The sequence below is a fragment of the Chiloscyllium plagiosum genome, unplaced genomic scaffold, assembly GCF_037043375.1.
Source record: "Chiloscyllium plagiosum isolate Xiang-an unplaced genomic scaffold, Cpla_swu_hap1 HiC_scaffold_2, whole genome shotgun sequence".
Lineage (NCBI taxonomy): Eukaryota > Metazoa > Chordata > Chondrichthyes > Orectolobiformes > Hemiscylliidae > Chiloscyllium > Chiloscyllium plagiosum.
In genome coordinates, this window is record NW_028270140.1 from 93831389 (window position 1) to 93849804 (window position 18416).

An 18416-nucleotide genomic window follows, 5' to 3' on the forward strand; every position below is an offset into this window, starting at 1 on the left:
TGATAAGAAATTCATTTAAGAGGAGCTATTTTCTTCACTACAGTATTAGAAATATTGCCTGCTAAAGAATACGATGCAACAAGCCTCTGAGTCTAAAACAATGTGTTTGGATGATGTGAATCAACTCCTTCCTGGTCATTAAACCTAAATGAATTCAGCATTCTTTGAGATTCCAGTATCTCATCGTTCCACACAAGTGATCAGTGTCCACCCTCTCTCTGGGAAGAAATTCTCTTTACCCAGTGCAATCAGAACATTGTTCCCTTTCAATAATTGTTTTCATTGCAATGTGGAAAGGTGAAATCAAAAACATAGGGCATCAGTAGCCCTGGTATTTTCATTTCCTTTCCTAAAACTGTTAAGAGGTGTGTGAATGTTGAAAATCACACAAAATCAGCTTATAGAGTCATAGAGATGTACAGCACAGAAACAGACACTTTGTCCAACTCGTCCATGTTGATCAGATATCCCAATCTAATCTAATCCCACTTGACAGCACCCAACCCATATCCCTCCAAACCCTTTCTATTCAGATGCCTTTTAAATGTTGCAACTGTACCAGTCTCCACCACCACCTTTGGCAGCTCATTCCATACACGCACCACGCTCTGAGTGAAAATGTTGCCCTTTAGGTCTCTTTTACATCTTTCCCCTCTCACCCTAAACCTATGCCTCTAGTTCTGGACTCCCTGACCCCAGGGAAAAGCCTTTGTCTATTTATCCTATCCATGCCCTCATGATTTTATAAACCTCTATGAGGTCACCCCTTAGCCTCCGATGCTCTAGGGGAAACAGTCCCAGCCTATTCAACCTCTCCCTATAGCTCAAATCCTCCAACCCTGGCAACATCCTTGTAAATCTTTTCTGAAACTTTTCAAGTTTCACAACATCTTTGCGATAGGAAGGAGACCAGAACTGCACGCAATAATCCAAAAGCGGTATAACCAACATCCTGTTTGGCCGCAACATGACCTCCAAACTCCTGTACTCAAATACTCTGACCAATAAAGAAAAGCATACCAAACGCCACCTTCACTGTCTGATCTACCTGCGACTCCACTTTCAAGGAGCTATGAAACTGCACTCCAAGATCTCTTTGTTCAGCAACATTTCCTCGGACCTTAGTATTAGGTGTATAAGTCCTGCTAAGATTTGCTTTCCCAAAATGCAATACCTCGCATTTATCTGAATTAAACTCCATCTTCCAACACTCAGCCCATTGGCCCATCTGATCAAGATCCTGTTGTAGTCTGAGGTAACCTTCTTCACTGTCCACCATACCTCCAATTTTGGTATCATCTGCAAATTTACTAACTATACCTCCCATGTTCACATCCAAATCATTTATATAAATGACAAAAAGTAGTGACCCAACACCAATTCTTGTGGCACTCCACTGGTCACAGGCCTTTAGTTTGAAGAACAGCCCTCCACCACCACCCTCTGTCTTCTGCCTCCGAGTCAGTTCTGTATCCAAATGGCTAGTTCTCCCTGTATTCCACGAAATCTAACCTTGCTAACCAGTCTCCCATGGAGAATCTTGTCGAATGCCTTACTGAAGTCCATATAGATCACATCTACTGCTCTGCCCATATCAATCCTCTTTGTTACTTCTTCAAAAAACTCAATCAAGTTTGTGAGACATGATTTCCCATGCACAAAGCCATGTTGACTATCCCTAATCAGCCCTTGCCTTTCCAAATACGTGTAAATCCTATCCTTCAGGATTCCTTCCAACAACATGCCCACCACCGACGTCAAGCTCATCGGAGTATAGCTTCCTGGCTTGTCCTTATCACCTTTTTTAAATTGTGGCACATTAGCCAACCTCCAGTTTTCTGGCTTCTCACCTGTGACTATCGATGATACAAATATCTCAGCAAGGAGCCTAACAATTGCTTCCCTAGCTTCCCACAAAGTTCTAGGGTACACCTGATCAGGTCCTGGGGATTTATCTACCTTTATGCATATCAAGACATCCAGCGCTTCCTCCTCTGTAATATGGATGTTTTCAAGATGTCACCATCTATTTTCCTCCATTCTGTATCTTCCATGTCCTTCTCCACAGTAAACACTGATGCAAAATGCTTGTTTAGTATCTCCCCCATCTCCTGCGGCTCCACACAAAGGCCGCCTTGCTGATCTTTGAGGGGCGCTATTCTCTCTCTAGTTAGCCTGGGCTCTCGTTATCTCATTTCTGAAGACTTCCCATTTTCCAGCTGTCCTTTTACCTTCGAATATCTGCCCCCAGTCAGCTTTTGAAATGTCCTTGCCTAATACTGTCAGAATTAGCCTTTCTCCAATTTAGAACTTCAGTTTTTAGATCTGGTCTATCCTTTTCCATCTCAATTTTAAAACGAATAGAATTATGGTCGCTGGACCCAAAGTGCACCCCCACTGACACCTCAATCACCTGCCCTGCCTTATTTCCCAAGAGTAGATCAAGTTTTGCACCTTCTATAGTAGGTACATTCACATATTGAATCAGAAAATTTTCTTGTACACATTTAACAAATTCCTCTCCATCTAAACCCTTAACACTATAGCAGTCCCAGTCTATGTTTGGAAAGTTAAATTCCCCTACCATAGCCACCCTTTTATTCTTACAGATAACTGAGGTCTCCTTACAAGTTTGTTTCTCAATTTCCCGCTGACTGTTAGGAGATTTGTAATACAATCCCAGTGTGGTGATCATCCCTTTCTTATTTCCCAGTTCCACCCAAATACCTTCACTGGATGATTTCTGGGAATATTCTCCCTAAGTACAGCTGTAATGCTATCCCTTATCAAAAACTCTTGCCTTCCTTTCTATCCTTCCTGTAGCATTCATGTTCTGGAACGTTAAGCTGTCAGAGCTGTCCATCCCTGAGCCATGTTTCTGTAATTGCTACGATATCCCAGTCCCATGTTCCTAACTATTCCCTGAGTTCATCTGCCTTCTCTGTTAGGCCTCTTGCATTGAAATAAATGCAGTTTAATTTATCAGTCCTATCTCGTTCTCTTCTTTGTCCCTGCCTGCCCTGACTGTTTGGCTTGTTTGTTTTCTCAACTGTACCAGTCTCAGATTGATCTCTTTCCGCACTACCTCACTGGGTTCACCCCCACCCAACCTAACTAGTTTAAATCCTCCCGAGCAAATCTCCCTGCCAGTATACTTGTTCCTTTCCAATTCAGGTGCAGTCCATCCTTCTTTTACAGGTCACTTCTACCCCAGAAGAGATTCCAATGATCCAAAATTGTGAATCCTTCTCCCACACACCAGCTCCTCATCCATGCATTCATCTGCTCTATCCTCTTATTCCTGTCCTCACTAGCTTGTAGCACCGGGAGTAATCCAGATATTACTATCCTCGAGGACCTCCTTATTAAATTCCTGCCTAATTTTCTATATTTTCCCTTTGGAATCTCATCCTTTTCCCTTCCTATGTCATTGGTTCCACTGTGTTCGGTAACCTCCTGCTGGCCCCTCTCCCCTTTGAGAACATTCTGCACCCTGTCTGAGACATCCTTGATCCTTGACCAGGGAGGCAACATATCATTCTGATTTTTCGCTGCTGGCCACAGTGACGTCTGTCTGTGCCTCTGATTAGAGGGTCCCCTAACACGCTTTCGAAGCACTGCTTCTTCATTATGTGGTTCATCAACCACCTGATGAAGAAGCAGCACTTGAAAAGCTGGTGCCTTCGAATAAACCTGTTGGACTATAACCTGTGTTGTATGATTTTTAACTTTGTACACCCCAATCCCAACCAGCTCCTCCAAATCATGTGTAAATGTTTCCACACTAATAACGTTATCTGGCATTCTTTGTAACATTAGGAGCAAATTACACTTCATCAGAGTTGAAGTGAAGTGTGGAGAGGGCAACATTTATGCTATAGTTGGGAGGCGGGGGATGGTGTTGGGGGGGAGGGTGATGATGGTTTGAGTGCTGGAGGATAAAGAATGTTGATAGTTCAGATTAAGTGATTAGAGTGTGAGAATTGCAGAACAATGGTGTGTCTAACTCCCAGATTGGAAAGAATAGACTGTCCCACTAGGTGGAGGGAGAGGAGAGAGGACATGTTGACAGAGAACGCTGAAGCTCCTCGATGCTGCCTGAATTGCTGTGCTCTTCGAGCACCATTGATCCAGATCTGGTTTCCAGCATCTGCAGTCATTGTTTTTACCTCAGAGAATGTAACAAGCAAAGCTAAAAGAAAGGGAAGGAATGAGTTTGAAGACCTTGAACTCAATATTGAGCTCAAAGTTGTAAATTGCCTCGTTTGAAGATGAGATGTTGCTCCTCCAGTTTTTTCTGTGATTCACTGGAACATTGCAGCATGCCAAGGACAGACAAGTGGGCATGCGAGTAAGGCACTGTGTTAAAATGACTGGAGGCATTCTGCAAAACAGCCATGCAGTCTACATTTAGTTTCTCCTTTATAGAATAGGCTAAATTGGGTGCAGTGAATGTGTACACAAGATTGATGAAGGTACAGGTGAAATGCTGCTTCACCTGGAAAGACTGTTTAGACCCTTGGTGAGTAGAGAGGACATGAAGTGGCAGGTATCGCACCTTCATGCAAAGGTGCCGCGGGGGGGGGGGGGGGGAGTGCAGTGTTGGTGGTTGAGGAATGGACTACTGTGCCCTGGAGGGAACAATCCCTGCAAAGTGCAGACAGGGGTCATGAGGGGGAGATGTGTTTCGTTGTGGCATTGTGCTGCAATTGTCTGAAATGGCAGAGAATCATCCTTTGAATGCGAAGGCTGGTGGGATTAGAAGTGAGAACAAGGGGAACCTGATCATGCTGTTTTGAGTGATGAGAAGGGCAAGGGCGGAAGCTCGGGTGATAGGTCGCATGTGTTTTGAGGGCCCTAAATATCACTGTGGGCAGGAAACCACAGTTATAGAAGAAGGAAGCAATGTCAGCAGAACTGTTTTGGAAAATGACATCATCTGAACAGAAATGACATGGGCAGAGGAACTGTGAGAATGATATGGAATTATTACAGGATGTGGGATGAGAAGAGCTGTAGTGAAGGTAGGTATGGGAGTAAGTGCTGTTGTCATGGATGGCAGTGGACAGTTTATTCTCAAAAATGGAGGCAGAGAGGTCCAGGAAAGGAGAGGATGTGTCAGAAATGGACGATGTGGAAGTTATAGAGGGATGGAATTTGGAGGCAAAATGAACAAACTTTTCAAGGTCCAGGCAAGAGCATGAAGTTGCACTGAAACTGCCATTGAGTTACCAAAATTAGAGTTGTGGGCGGGGACCTGTATAAGACTGGAACAAGGATTGTTCCACATGTCCATAAAAAGGCAGGCTTAACTGGGACCCATAGCCACTCCTTTCATTTGGCAGAAGTGAGATGAATTTAAGGAGAAATTATTCAGTGAGAGAACAAGTTCAGCCAAGCAGACGAGAATGATGGTGGATGGGGATTGTTAAGGAAGAAGCTGAGAGCTCTCAGACCATCCTGGTGGGGAATGGAGGTATAGAGAGATTAGACATCCATGGTGAACAGGAGGCACTTAGAGCCAGGGAACTGGAAATTATCAATATGGTGGAGGGCATCAGAGGAATTGCAGATGTAGGTGGGCAGGGTCTGGACAAGTGGAGAGAGTATAGTCAAGGTGGAAGGAAATGAGCTCAGTAGGGCAGGAACAGGCTGATATGATGGGTCTGCTAGGGCAGCCTGGTTTGTGGATTTTAGCAAAGAGGGAGAAGCGAGGTGGGGAGACTATAAGGTTGGAGGCAGTGGGGGCAAGATTACCAGAGGTAATGAGGTCAGTTACAGTCCTAGAAACAATGGCTTGATATTCGGATGTGGGACTATGGTCCAGGTAGACATAGAACAAAGTGGTCGAGAGTTGGTGTTGAGTTCTTCACAAGATAAAGATCAGTGTGCCAGACTACAGTGGCACCACCTCTGTCGGCAGGTTTGAATATAAAGTTAGGTTGGACCTGACAGAGTGAAGTGTGACATTTTCAAATGGGGACACGTGAACGTGGGTGAGAGGAGCAGAGAAATTGAGACGACTGATGTCATGCTGGCAGTCTTCGATGAAGAGATTGAGGGCAGCTAAGAGGCCAGAGGAAGGGTCCACGTGGAGGGCGAATGCTGGAGGTGGGTGAATTGTGCGTAAATATCCACATGTGTAAAATTGAATTTATATTACATGAATTTAAGAAAAATATTTGTATAGTTAAGTGAAAGGTTAGCCAATAGTTTAACCTTTGTGTTCCATTTTACATTATAGAAAGAAGTATAAAACTTTGAAGTCACCTGGCAATGGAGGTGTAGTGGACAGCGAAGAAGGTTACCTCAGATTACAACGGGATCTTGATCAGATGGGCTGAGAAGTGGCAGATGGAGTTTAATTTAGATAAATGTGAGGTGCTACATTTTGGGAAAGCAAATCTTAGCAGGACTTATACACTTAATGATAAGGTCCTCAGGAGTGTTGCTGAACAAAGAGACCTTGGAGTGCAGGTTCATAGATCCTTGAAAGTTGAGTTGCAGGTGGATGGGGATATGAATAGGAAGGTTTTGGAGGGATATGGGCCAGGTACTGGCAGGTGGGACTAGATTGGTTGGGATATCTGGTCAGCATGGATGGGTTGGACCGAAGGATCTGTTTCCGTGCTGTACATCTCTATGACTCTAAGTAGGCTAATGTGTGGTAGTTTATCAAACACCTTCTGAAAATCCAAATATATTGCTGTACATCTCTATAACTCTGTGACATAAATATTTCTTTCTTTTGTCAATGTTGACCCAGTCAGACTTTGACCCTTCTGTTTGCTTTGCTGATCAAAGTCTAAATTATGTTTCTAAAGGAAACGTTTCAATCCACCAGTGACTTTGTTGGAGTAAGAATACAAGGCAATCCCCATAACAGTAATGGGGTGTCGTGTATGAAGTGATGACCTTCAATTCTGGACTCTGAAGAGTTTTAATTTTATTTTCTCCCTACTCAAACCAGGCCATAAAGACATGTTTTCTGTCATTGATTTATGTAAGATGGTACCTCTGCTGCTTGCAAAAGTAAATTTTGTCAAGAAAGTAGCTGAAAATGATGCTGTTATCTCTGCGTCTATTTGTCTAACTTGTTGATTTGACAGAGGCAAATAAAATTTAATAACAAAATGTGGCCAGAGGCAGTTCAGGATCTGGTTATTTGATTGCCTCTTAAGGTGCAATTTGCTTTAAACTCTGGAGTAATCTAAGGCCCCCCCAGACTTGGCAAGTGAGAGATGATAACCAATATGTGACAGTTCTAATTAGCTTTCCCTTGGTTGTGAGTACATCGTAAACAGTAACAAGGCCTCCGAGGACTGCTTTCTGCTACAAAGAACAATTGCTGTATTTCCTAATTAACTCCGTTCGGTCATCACTTGTGTCAATTTCTAAATTTATTATTACAAACCCATCTATAGATATACTTTCAAATGAATGGCAGTCTAATACATCCAGTATCATAAGTACGTTTCAGCAAATGCTGAGTAAAATGATGCCCTTCTACATTATTTTTCCAATATTTACCTCTCTCATTTCCTTCCCGACCTTTTGCAGAGACTTGTCTTTAGTTGGGGCATGGATTTACCAATTTGCATATTTTATGTACGACATCTGTGTTTTTTTCCACAAAGCTATTTAGTTTTGCCATCCACCTATGCACTTCTGTGGACATCTGAAAAGTTAAAGCCCAGTAGCGTTTTACACAAGCATCAGAATGTTTAGTAAAGGGCTAAGAGGAGGGAGGTGGTTGCAAGTGGAAGGATTTTTTTATCAGGTTTTTGTAAACTGTGAACCATCTCTCCTTAATTCTTATTGAGCAGAATGAATTTACATTTCTCCTTCTCCAGATTCTTTTGCTGCTACACAATTATTTTTCTGCACTGCAATCTCCCCAAATGTTAAGTTTGAAATGGGATGTGCATCCATCATTCCTTTTCAATATCATACTTCCATAGTAAGAGTGGGTTTGCTAAAAATATAATGGCAGCATTTTGAAAGGACATGTTGATGTGCGCAGGCGTGAGGGGCTGAATATCGTCATTCTAAGTCCATTGCTTCATCCTGTTTAATTTGACTGGCGCCAATGTCCTTAATCACTTTGACACATTCTATTTTCTGAAGAAGGCAGATAAAAAAATGAAAGCAATACCTGTCAATCTTCAGCATGTATGAATACATTAAAGAATTGCAATTCTCATGACTAAGAAAAATAGGAAACTGCTGAAATCATGTCCTCCTTTGTATTTTGAAACATGAAGGCAATTCCAAAACACTATAAAACATGAAATTCCGATGCTATACAGTGGCTAAAGGGAGGTCCTTTAACATTTTATATCACCATCAGTGACACCATTTCAAACATATGTCATGGCTGCACCATTAAAAAATTAAAGGTTTCAAGTCTCAGGTAAACAATCTAAAGAAGGTGAGCAGTAATAACATTTCTGTTGAAATAGGAGGAGAACAGAAGATAGAATCCAACATATGTCCATATTATCTATTTTCTACCAGTCAGTGGATATCCAGGAAAAGCTGTGGGTTCTGAGAGGTTTTTTTAGGCAATAAAGTTAATGTCAATGAGGTCACAAATCGCCTCCTTGCTTTCCAAACTGATTTTTTTTTTATAACTTGCTGTGCAGTATTTTTTAGTTTTTGAAAGAGAAATGTTGGCTTTATGTAATATGTTGAAGATTTACAGTTATTGCTTTCATTTGTTTATCTAGCTTCTTCAGAAAATAAAATGTGCCAAAGTGATGTCACAAAGTCAAGGCTGAGTAAATGAGGCTTCTGAAAGAGGCAGGAGAAAGCAAGAAGTTCAGAAAATCATTAGTTGTTCACCAATATGTTTATGCCCAGTGTGTTAAAAGCGTTTTTAACTTTACCACCTGGGTGTTGATCACCCATCCTTTATAAGCTTTCAGTAACAGTGGCCCACATAATGTTGAACAAGATTTGTAGCTCAGGTTGTAAGTTTGCTCACTGAGCTCGTAGATTTGTTCTCAAGCATTCTGTCACCATGCCATGTAACATCATCAGTGAGCCTCCAATGAAGCGCTGGTGTTCTGTCCTGCTTGCTATTTGTGTGTCTTGGTCTGTTGTGGTGGGTGATATCAATTCTGGTGGTTTTTCTGAGAGGATAGTAAATGGGAAGCAAATCGATGTTTGTTAACGGACTTCCAGTTTGAATGTCAGGCTTCTAGGAATTCACTGTGTGTCTTTGTTTAGCCTGTCGCAGGATGGATGTATTGTCCCGGTCGAACTGGTGACCCTCTTTGTCTGTGTGTCTGGATACTAGTGTTAGTTAGTCATGTCTTTTGGTGGCTATTTGGTGCTCATGTATCCTGGTGGTTAGTTTCCTGCCCGTCTGTCCAATGCAATGTTTATTGCTGTCCTTGCAGGGAATTTTGTATGTGATGTTCATTCTGCTGGTTGGTGGGACAGGATCCTTGAAATTCATCAGAAGCTATTTCAGTGTGGTGGTAGGTTTGTGGGCTACCATGATGCCTCGGGGCCGAGGCACTCTGGTCGTCAACTCCGAGATGTCTTTAATGTTTGGCAGGGTGGCTAGAGTCTCTGGGCGGTGTGTTATATCTTCTTGTTTAGTTCTGTTGTATAGCAGTCAGCGGACTGCACTTATCAGGTACCCATTGTTCCTGAGTGCATTGTGTAGGTGTTTTGCCTTGGCTTCTTCTCGTTCTTGTGTGCTGCAGTGTGGTTTGGCTCATTTCAATAATGTCCTAATGCAGCTCTGTTTCTGGATGTTGGGATGATTGCTCCTGTAGTTGAGTATCTGGTCAGTGTGTGTGGCTTTCCTGTAAATGCTGGTCTGCAGCACTCCATTGGCTTTTCGTTCTACTAGGAAGGGGAATATATTGTTGTACTCTTCCTCTTTGGTGAACTTTATACCCCTAAAAATGTTGTTTATTTGTTTGTGGGTTTCTTTCAAGTTGTTGTGTTTTGTGATAACAAAGATGTCATCCATATAGCGGACTCAGAGCTTGGGCTGGATAATGGGAAAGGCTGTTCGTTCTAACATCTGCATAATTGCTTCTGCTAAGAATCCAGATATTGGTGATCCCACAGGTGTCCCATTGATTTGTTTGTAGATCTTATCATTGAAGGTGAAGTGGTTGTGAGGCACAGGTCTATTGCCACCTGTTGATAGGTGTCAGTACCTGCAAGTAGTGTGTTTGCTTTATCAATGTATTGTTCAGGATGACGGTCATGCGCCCTTTGTTTGCTTGTAGGATTACGATACTTCTGTCTTTTCTGATATTCCAGGGGTTTCCTTTCTAGTGTGTTGAGAGTTTTCCCTTCTTCCTTTCTGTTGGTGCTACTATCTGTCTTATGGATTCTTCTGTAAGTCTGTTCTCTTTCCACGGGATTCCAGTGCCACGAGGAAGTCCTTTTTGTACTGCGTCCCTGTGGTTGAAGTTCACCCCTCATACTAGGATGGCTTTTACCGTGTCTGTATGCAAACACACAACTTGCAGATACTGACACCTACCAAAGGATGGTGATGGACCCAATTCCACAGCTGGAAAACTGCATTATGGCACTCTTGAGGAAACTTCACAAGACAAGTGAAATTAACTAGGTAGAGCTCCAAAGGATGAAACCTGAAGGATCCAACACACCCCGTTTCTATGGATTACCAAAGATACATCAACAAGAGGCCCCCCTCAGACCCATAGTCTCACTTCCCAGTACACTGACATACAGACTAGCAAAGAAACTGCAATGCAAACTGAAACACCTAGTAGAAGACTCAAGCCAATCCATCCTCTCCACCCAGGAATTCCTTAACATCATCAAAGACATCAAGGTAGAGGACAACAAAGCCATCGTTTCCTTTGATGTGATGGCCCTATTCACATCAATAAACATCACCCAAGCCAGAGAAACACTAGCCTCACTGCTAGACGAACCAAGGACACAAACCTCTGACGGCACTAACTCCATCAGCAAAGGTGGCATCCCCAAACTAGTAAACCTGTGCCTCACAACCCACTTCAATGACAAGATCTATAAACAAATCAAAGGGACGCCTCTGGGATCGCCAATATCGGGATGTTTAGCAGAAGCAGTTATGCAGAGGTTAGAACAAACAGCCCTTCCCACGATTCAGCCCAAGTTTTAGATCAGCTATGCGGATGACACCTTTGTCATCACGAAATGCAACAAATTAGAAGAAACCCACAAACACATAAACAACATCCTTACTGATATAAAGTTCACCAAAGAGGAAGAGAACAACAACAGACTCCCCTTCTTAGGTGTCACAGTAGAACAAAAAGCCAATGGAGAGCTTCAGACTGGCATTTACAGAAAAGCCACACGCACCAACCAGATACTCAACTACAGGAGCAATCATCCCAGCAACCACGAATGGAGCTACATAAGAACATTATTTAAATGAGCCACAACACACTGCAGCACCTAGGAACTACAAGAAGCCAAGGAAAACCACTTGTACAATGGGTACCTGATAAGCGCAATCCGCCCATTCCTACAAAGCAGACCTAAGCAGGAAGACACAACTAGCCGGAGACTCTAGCCACCTTGCCAAACATTAAAGACATCTCAGAGATGACGACCAGACTGCTCTGGCCCCGAAGCATCGTGGTAGCCCACAAACCTACCACCACACTGATATAGCTCTTGATGAATTTCAAGGACCCTGTATCAACAACCAGCAGAATGAACATCACATACAAAATTCCCTGCAAGGACTGCAACAAACATTACATTGGACAGACGGGCAGGAAACTAGCCACCTGGATACATGAGCACAAAATAGCCACCAAAAGACCTGACCAACCATCACTAGTATCCATACACACAGATAAAGAGGGACACCAGTTTGACTGGGACAACAGAACCATCCTGGGACAGGCTAAAGAAAGACACGCGAATTTATAGAACCCTGGCATTCAAACTGGAAGTCCATTAACAAACATATCAATTTGCACCCTATTTACCAACTCTCAGAAAAACGATCAGAAGTGATATCACCCATCACAATAGACCAAGACACACGAGTAACAAGTGGGACAGAACGCCAGCACTTCATCAGAGGCTCATTGATGATGTTATAGAGTCATAGAAATATACAGCACATAAACGGACCCTTCGGTCCAACTTGTCCATGCTGAACAGATATCCCAATCCAATCTAGTCTCACCTGCCGGCACCCGGCCCATATCCAACAAAACCCTTCCTATTCATGTACCCATCCAGATGCCTTTTAAATTTTGCAATTGTACTAGCCTCTACCACTTCCTCTGGCAGCTCATTCCTTACATGTATCACCCTCTGAGTGAAAACGTTGCCCCTTAGGTATCTTTTATGTCTTTCCCCTCTCACCCTAAACCTATGCCCTCTGATTCTGGACTCCCACAACCCAGGGAAAATACCTTGTCTATTTATCCTATCCATGCCCCTCATGAATTTATAAACCTTTGGAATAGGATGGCTGTGTAAAAAAAGTGCTCCTGAGAAAGCAGGGACATAGAGTGAACTAGGTTATCTTAGAATGAAGAGTTAATGTTAGTCCCAGAGCAGAAAAGTTGAAATAAAACTTTGAAAAGGTTACTTAAATCTGAGTACATTTAAACAAATGTATGTTAGCTCCATGAATAAGGTATTTGCAATTTCAACCTAAACATTGCAGTCACAAGTGACTGAAACCTTGAGGTATTAGATCCAGGGATGGTGGTGTGAGCAATACATGAATTGAGTTTTGGATACTGTAGGAGTGTGTTTTGGTACTATTCAAAAGCTGTTTTGTTTGTTTTCAATTTATAAAGGAATATTTTTGGATTACTGGGGTTACAGTTGTAGTTTAAAAATCTTTGGATTTGATGGCATGGTGGCACAGTGGTTAGTACTGCAGCCTCTCAGTGCCAGGGACTCTCATTTGGTTCCAACCTTGGGTGACTGTCTGTCTGGAGTTTGCACATTCTTCCTGTGTCTGCATGGGTTTCTGCCAGGTGGTCCGGTTTCCTCCCGTAGACCAAAGATGTGCAGGTTAGATGGATTTGATTGATTAGATTAGATTAAATTAGATTAGATTAGATTACTTACAGTGTGGAAACAGGCCCTTCGGCCCAACAAGTCCACACCGACCCGCCGAAGCACAACCCACCCAGACCCTACATTTACTCCTTCACCTAACACCACGGGCAATTTAACTTGGCCAATTCACCTAACCTGCACATCTTTGGACTATGGGAGGAAACCGGAGCACTCGGAGGAAACCCACACAGACACTGGGAGAATGTGCAAACTCCACACAGAGAGTCGCCTGAGGCGGGAATTGAACCTCGGTGTCTGGCGCTGTGAGGCAGCAGTGCTAACCACTGTGCCACCGTGCCGCCCACAAATTTGCCATGCTAAATTGCCCTGTAGTGTCCACGGATATGTAGAGTAAGTGGAATAGCCATAGTTAATAAGAGGTTACAATGATAGGGTGGGGAGTGAATTTGGGAGGGATGCTCTGAAGGTTTGGTACAGACTGGATGAGCTGAATGGCCTCTATCTGCAATTTAGGGATTCTATGAATCTATAATTCTATTTGGCTTATTCCATTTCATCTGCATTTCTTTTCTAATATACACTATATTATTCTTAAAGCAAAAACTCTAGCTTTGCTTGCTTATGTTTCAGTGAGTAGCCATTTCTTTAAACCAAAGCATAATCTATTTAGCCAGGTTCCTGTGCAGGATCTGACATCAGCTGGACTGAATAAAAATATTTAACGTCAGTCAATGTGGAGTCAGAGTTGAACAGTTTAACATAAAAAATACAACAACAATCGCTTATCATTTTAAGATATAATGGTTAATTTGCTTATGAAGAGTTGAAATTGAATTTTATTGTGTTTTTTCACTCTTGAGCTGCCACTTAAGCCTTTTCTCAATGTTTGCTGTTTTAATGCAGCAGCTGTGCTATAGCTTGCAATTCTGCATTCTGAGGCAGAAGAAAATTAGTTCAGAATTAATTCTAGAAATTTGAGAGCAATAATTTAGGGCCAACACTCCTATGTGGATTGTGGCATTGCTGCAAAAAGGTGGTGCTGTCTTTTGAATAGAATTTAACTGAAGTCCAGACTGCCACCTCAGATAGACTTTAATACCTCAAGGCCCTGTTTCTAAGAGGAGCAATGATATTATTTCTGATGCCCTGGCCAGTATCCATCCTTCATTGAATATGATAAAAAATAAATTATTTGGACATAATTGCATTGCTATTTGTGTGAGCTTGCTGCTGCATTCTTTACAAAACAAGAACGACAAAATTATTTTGCTATCTGTAGAGCATTTCAAGTTGCTTCAAGGCTGTGAAAGACAGCCTATGAAAATATTTTTAAACATGTATTTTGTTTTCTACATTGTTTTTGTGGGCTTCATGGGCTACAAATTCATGCGATAAACGTAGGCAGACAACCTGCAAGTTTCCTGGTCAATACTGCTCTTGATTGACCAGATTTAGTGCAAACGTAGCCTGTGCAACTTCAGTCTTTATTTTCTTTTAATCCCTCCCCATTGAGACGCAACGTAGGAAATTGATCACTTCTCCCTTAATGATATAGCACTTCCATGTCCTAATTTCTTTAGATTGCTAGAATGTTTTGTGCTGGACTGAATTTGGTATTGAGATTATCCTGTCTGTTACAGCCAGATATTGTGATGCAAGTTCTTGTTTATTTAGCCATTTTAATCGTCTGGCTGTATTAAATTGATTGATTTGTTTTTTTTTACAGATGTGTCGAATTCATAGCTAAGGAAGGACGCAGCCTAAAGGAGCTTTACCTTGTGTCCTGTAAAATTACAGATTACGGTGTGTATTTCTGCTGCTTTTTATCATTGCTGCCTTTGCAATGTTCTTATGTCTACAAATCTGAGATTATAAGGACATTTAATGTACAGGGGGTTGAGCTCTCTCAAAAGTAATATGGGATATCTTTTCCCAAGGAAGGATTTTTAAAATCTTCAGAATATTCAGTCATTTTATGTTCCATTTGGACTACATGGTAACTGGTACAAATTTACCGAAGTCCAGGATATTGAATGTGAACAAATTTAAATCATAGTAAAAGATTTAACACACTTAAAAAAAGACATATTTCCTTCTCAAATCAAAGAAAATGGAATTTGGTTAAGCTCTTTGAAGATCCTTACATATCTTTTCAAAGAACTTCACAAAGTTCTTTTTCTATACTGCTATGTAACCAAATAAGGATGTAGCGCACAGCAAACTGTTGACAATTACTTTAAAATTAAACTCAAGATCAACATTTGAGTTGCTGGGGTAATTGTACAATGGGCTTTACTTGCAGCCAGCGTCCTATAGAAACCCTGCTTCATGTTACCCACGTTTTTAATCCAACTGATTTGTAATGTTATCTTGAAAGTATTACCCTTAACAATTGATTATTTAAAGTGAACTCTGTGTAGGTATTTAGGTATTATTAGCCTATTTAAACTGTTTATGTATTTTAGTTTGTTGTATAGCCAAATTATTTCTGCAAGAGTCTGAGCTGAGGATGGTTTCTGCCAGTGTCTTGTTAACGAGTGGTTAGTACGAGCATAATCACAACCAGTTGTTGGTCAAACATTGCTCAAAGCTAAAGCTCGGGCATAAGTTCAGAATGTATTACTGAGAGTGGGTGCCAGATTTTCATCATGGAGATGAGAAATGTGACTTGGAAATTTTTCCAACCTTGTGATCTAGTAGGGCCAATCAGCAATATTTTCATCAGTGAGATGTGGGAAAAGCCTGCTGTCCAAAGCTTAAAAAGAGATAGAAAAGTTAAAGGTGACAGAGACATTGGACCAATTCTGCAGATCAGTGTAAAGCTCCCCCCCCCCCCCCCCGCCCCCATCCTCCCTTCACCTCTCCTTACCCTTAAACACATTAACCTTTCACCCCCTTCACCCACTTTCATGACGCTCCTTCATCTCCCAACACAATCAATCCCTCTTTCACATTCTCCTTCAACACTTATAACTATAACACTCACCAGTGTCCAATTTAGAATAGAATTCAGAAGTTATAAAATAAGATGTTGTAGCTTTTGAAAAGCAATCAAAATAAACATCTCTTGAATAGATAATTGAAAAACAATAGCCTCATAGAAGCTCATGTATCTGTCAAAATAGACAAGCTCATACACTCGAGGACAGCTTTGTGAACAGACCCTGCAGAACCTATGAGTGCCTTTGAAGACCGACAAAAGCTCAGGCACCTGTAAAAGCTTTCAAACCTCCAAATAGATGGCTAAGCTGGTCTGTAATGAAGAAGTGGTATCTGCGGGAATGGTTCCATCTATCACTCATTGGGCGACAGTTACCATATTGTACAATGCAGAAGTTTAATTCCTATGCTTCTGAAAACTTTTACAGTATTTCAGTGCTGTTGATAGCTTGCCAATTGTCAGAAGTACCAACCTGGCAATTATCTTATTTAACAGTATCTTATCTTTTCAAGTCCTAACAATGTCACCACTCACTTCAGTTAATACAGATATAACTGAGGTGTTAAAACTCAGGAAGAGTAGATTGATTCCTTGCCTTGTCAAGAGTGTGGTGCTGGAGAAGCACAGCAGGTCAGGCAGTATCCGAGGACCAGGAAAATCGATGTTTTGGGCAAAAGCCCTTCATCAGAATTCCTGATTAATCAGCACTAACGGCATGCCCAAAGTGATTTCAGTGGCAGGCCAGAATTGATGACATCTGTGAATATTTTTTTCTTGAATTAATAGTTTATTTTCCAAAATACTTTTAAGATCACGCTCCACAGAGTTTTATTTCTTTCTTGTGGGTGTGATTTTTCAAGAAAGGTAGTTGGACATGCTTATACATTTTAAACCTTTTATTAATAATCTTTGCTTGAGGAATTTAAAGCTGGTTGAATCCTCTTTCTGGAGACAGTGGTATAGATTTAGACTTCTCATATAAGAACCCTTCCCTGGTGATGTTCAGGTCTTTCGATGAATTTTCAGCTATCAAAGTTTGATGAGAGGTGTTTTATAGAAAGAGAGAGGACAAAGGCTATTGCTCCAAAAGCATGCTGTTTCTGACATTCTCTGTTCAAAACCAATAAGCTGTGTTTTCTGACACCCAAAAGCATACATAGTAGTAGCTAAATCGCTGAATTCAATTAAAATAAGGAATGCTAAAAACATAGCAAACACGTAAAAAATGTCAGAAAACTTTATGTTTAGTCACCTAGTCACATTTAGACTCTTACTTCAGTCTGTTTTGTGGTTTGCCTCCAAGAAAATTGCAGAAGTTTTGATATGAAAAATGGTTTGAGCAACTTCTAAACTTCAGAGTATTGATTGCTACTCCACCCCCATCCTCACTCATCCGAAAGTATCTGGTGGCTGAAATATAGTGAGACTTTCGGACTTGCAACATTGCTGCCATTTTTTTGCCCATGCTATACTGTGCAGTCCCAAATCAGACAAACTGTGACTAAGTTGCACCATTTTTAAAACACCGGAACTAGTTAGCTTTAGATTAATAATTTGTATCGACATACTGGCTTTCAACTGAATAGATTGCATTTCCATTGATTTTGGACCAGACATGCTCCAGTCCTGGTACAGCTACATTATGAGAAAAACACCACAGTATGGAAGGAGGCCATTTGGCTTGTTGTAATGCTACAAAAAGTTTTTTCCATTCTCCCCTTTTCTCCTTGTCTCACCACTCTTCCCTTTCTTTTTTCTCTTTGCTTATTTATACACAGACTTTAGAAAAACCTCAATTATTATAACCTTTTTTTAATGCCATGTACAGAAGTTATTTTAAATTAAATGCATTTATCTTTTCTTCATAATTTTTCGTATTTGCAACTGCTCCCTGGTGGATAAGGTGTGTTTGATCAGGTCTTGCACACTTTCTGTATAGAAAAGCTGCTTAGAGTGCTAATCTATGATGATGGTTTAACAACTATTAGGAACATGTAAATAGGAGAAGTTCATTTCGGTCCTTGAGCCTGTTCACCATTCATGAGATCATGGCTAATTTGCGGCTCATGTCTATACATCCCATAATACCTTTGTATGAGCAAAAACTTACTTATATTAAAAATAATAAATATCACTTTTCTGTGGAAGAGAAATACAAATGTATACTATTTCTGAGAGTGTAAATTGTGTCCTAGCTTTACTGTTGAAAGGTCTTTCTAACTTTAGAATGTGTCTCCTTGACCTAGGTACCCATCTACCAGAAATAATTTTCCTTTGTCATTTCTATCAGATTTTATATATTTTTATCATTATTGATTCATAGGATTTGGCTGCTGCTGACTAGGTCAGCATTTATTACCCAGGCCTATCTGCCCTGATGTTGCTGAGCTGCCACCATGAATTCTTACAAACTTTGGCAATGAAGATGCAT

At 41.2% G+C, this 18416-nt stretch overlaps 1 protein-coding gene across 3 annotated transcripts in view; it reads left to right on the forward strand.

Moving 5' to 3' along the window:
- The window catches only part of fbxl17 (F-box and leucine-rich repeat protein 17), a 791762-nt gene that overhangs the window by 569718 nt on the left and 203628 nt on the right, over positions 1 to 18416 (forward strand). For all 3 annotated transcript variants that reach the window (XM_043710307.2, XM_043710291.2, XM_043710299.2), the window contains exon 9: positions 14771 to 14847. In XM_043710307.2, the coding sequence (XP_043566242.2) occupies positions 14771 to 14847 (77 nt within the window). The remainder of the gene's footprint in view (positions 1 to 14770; positions 14848 to 18416) is intronic.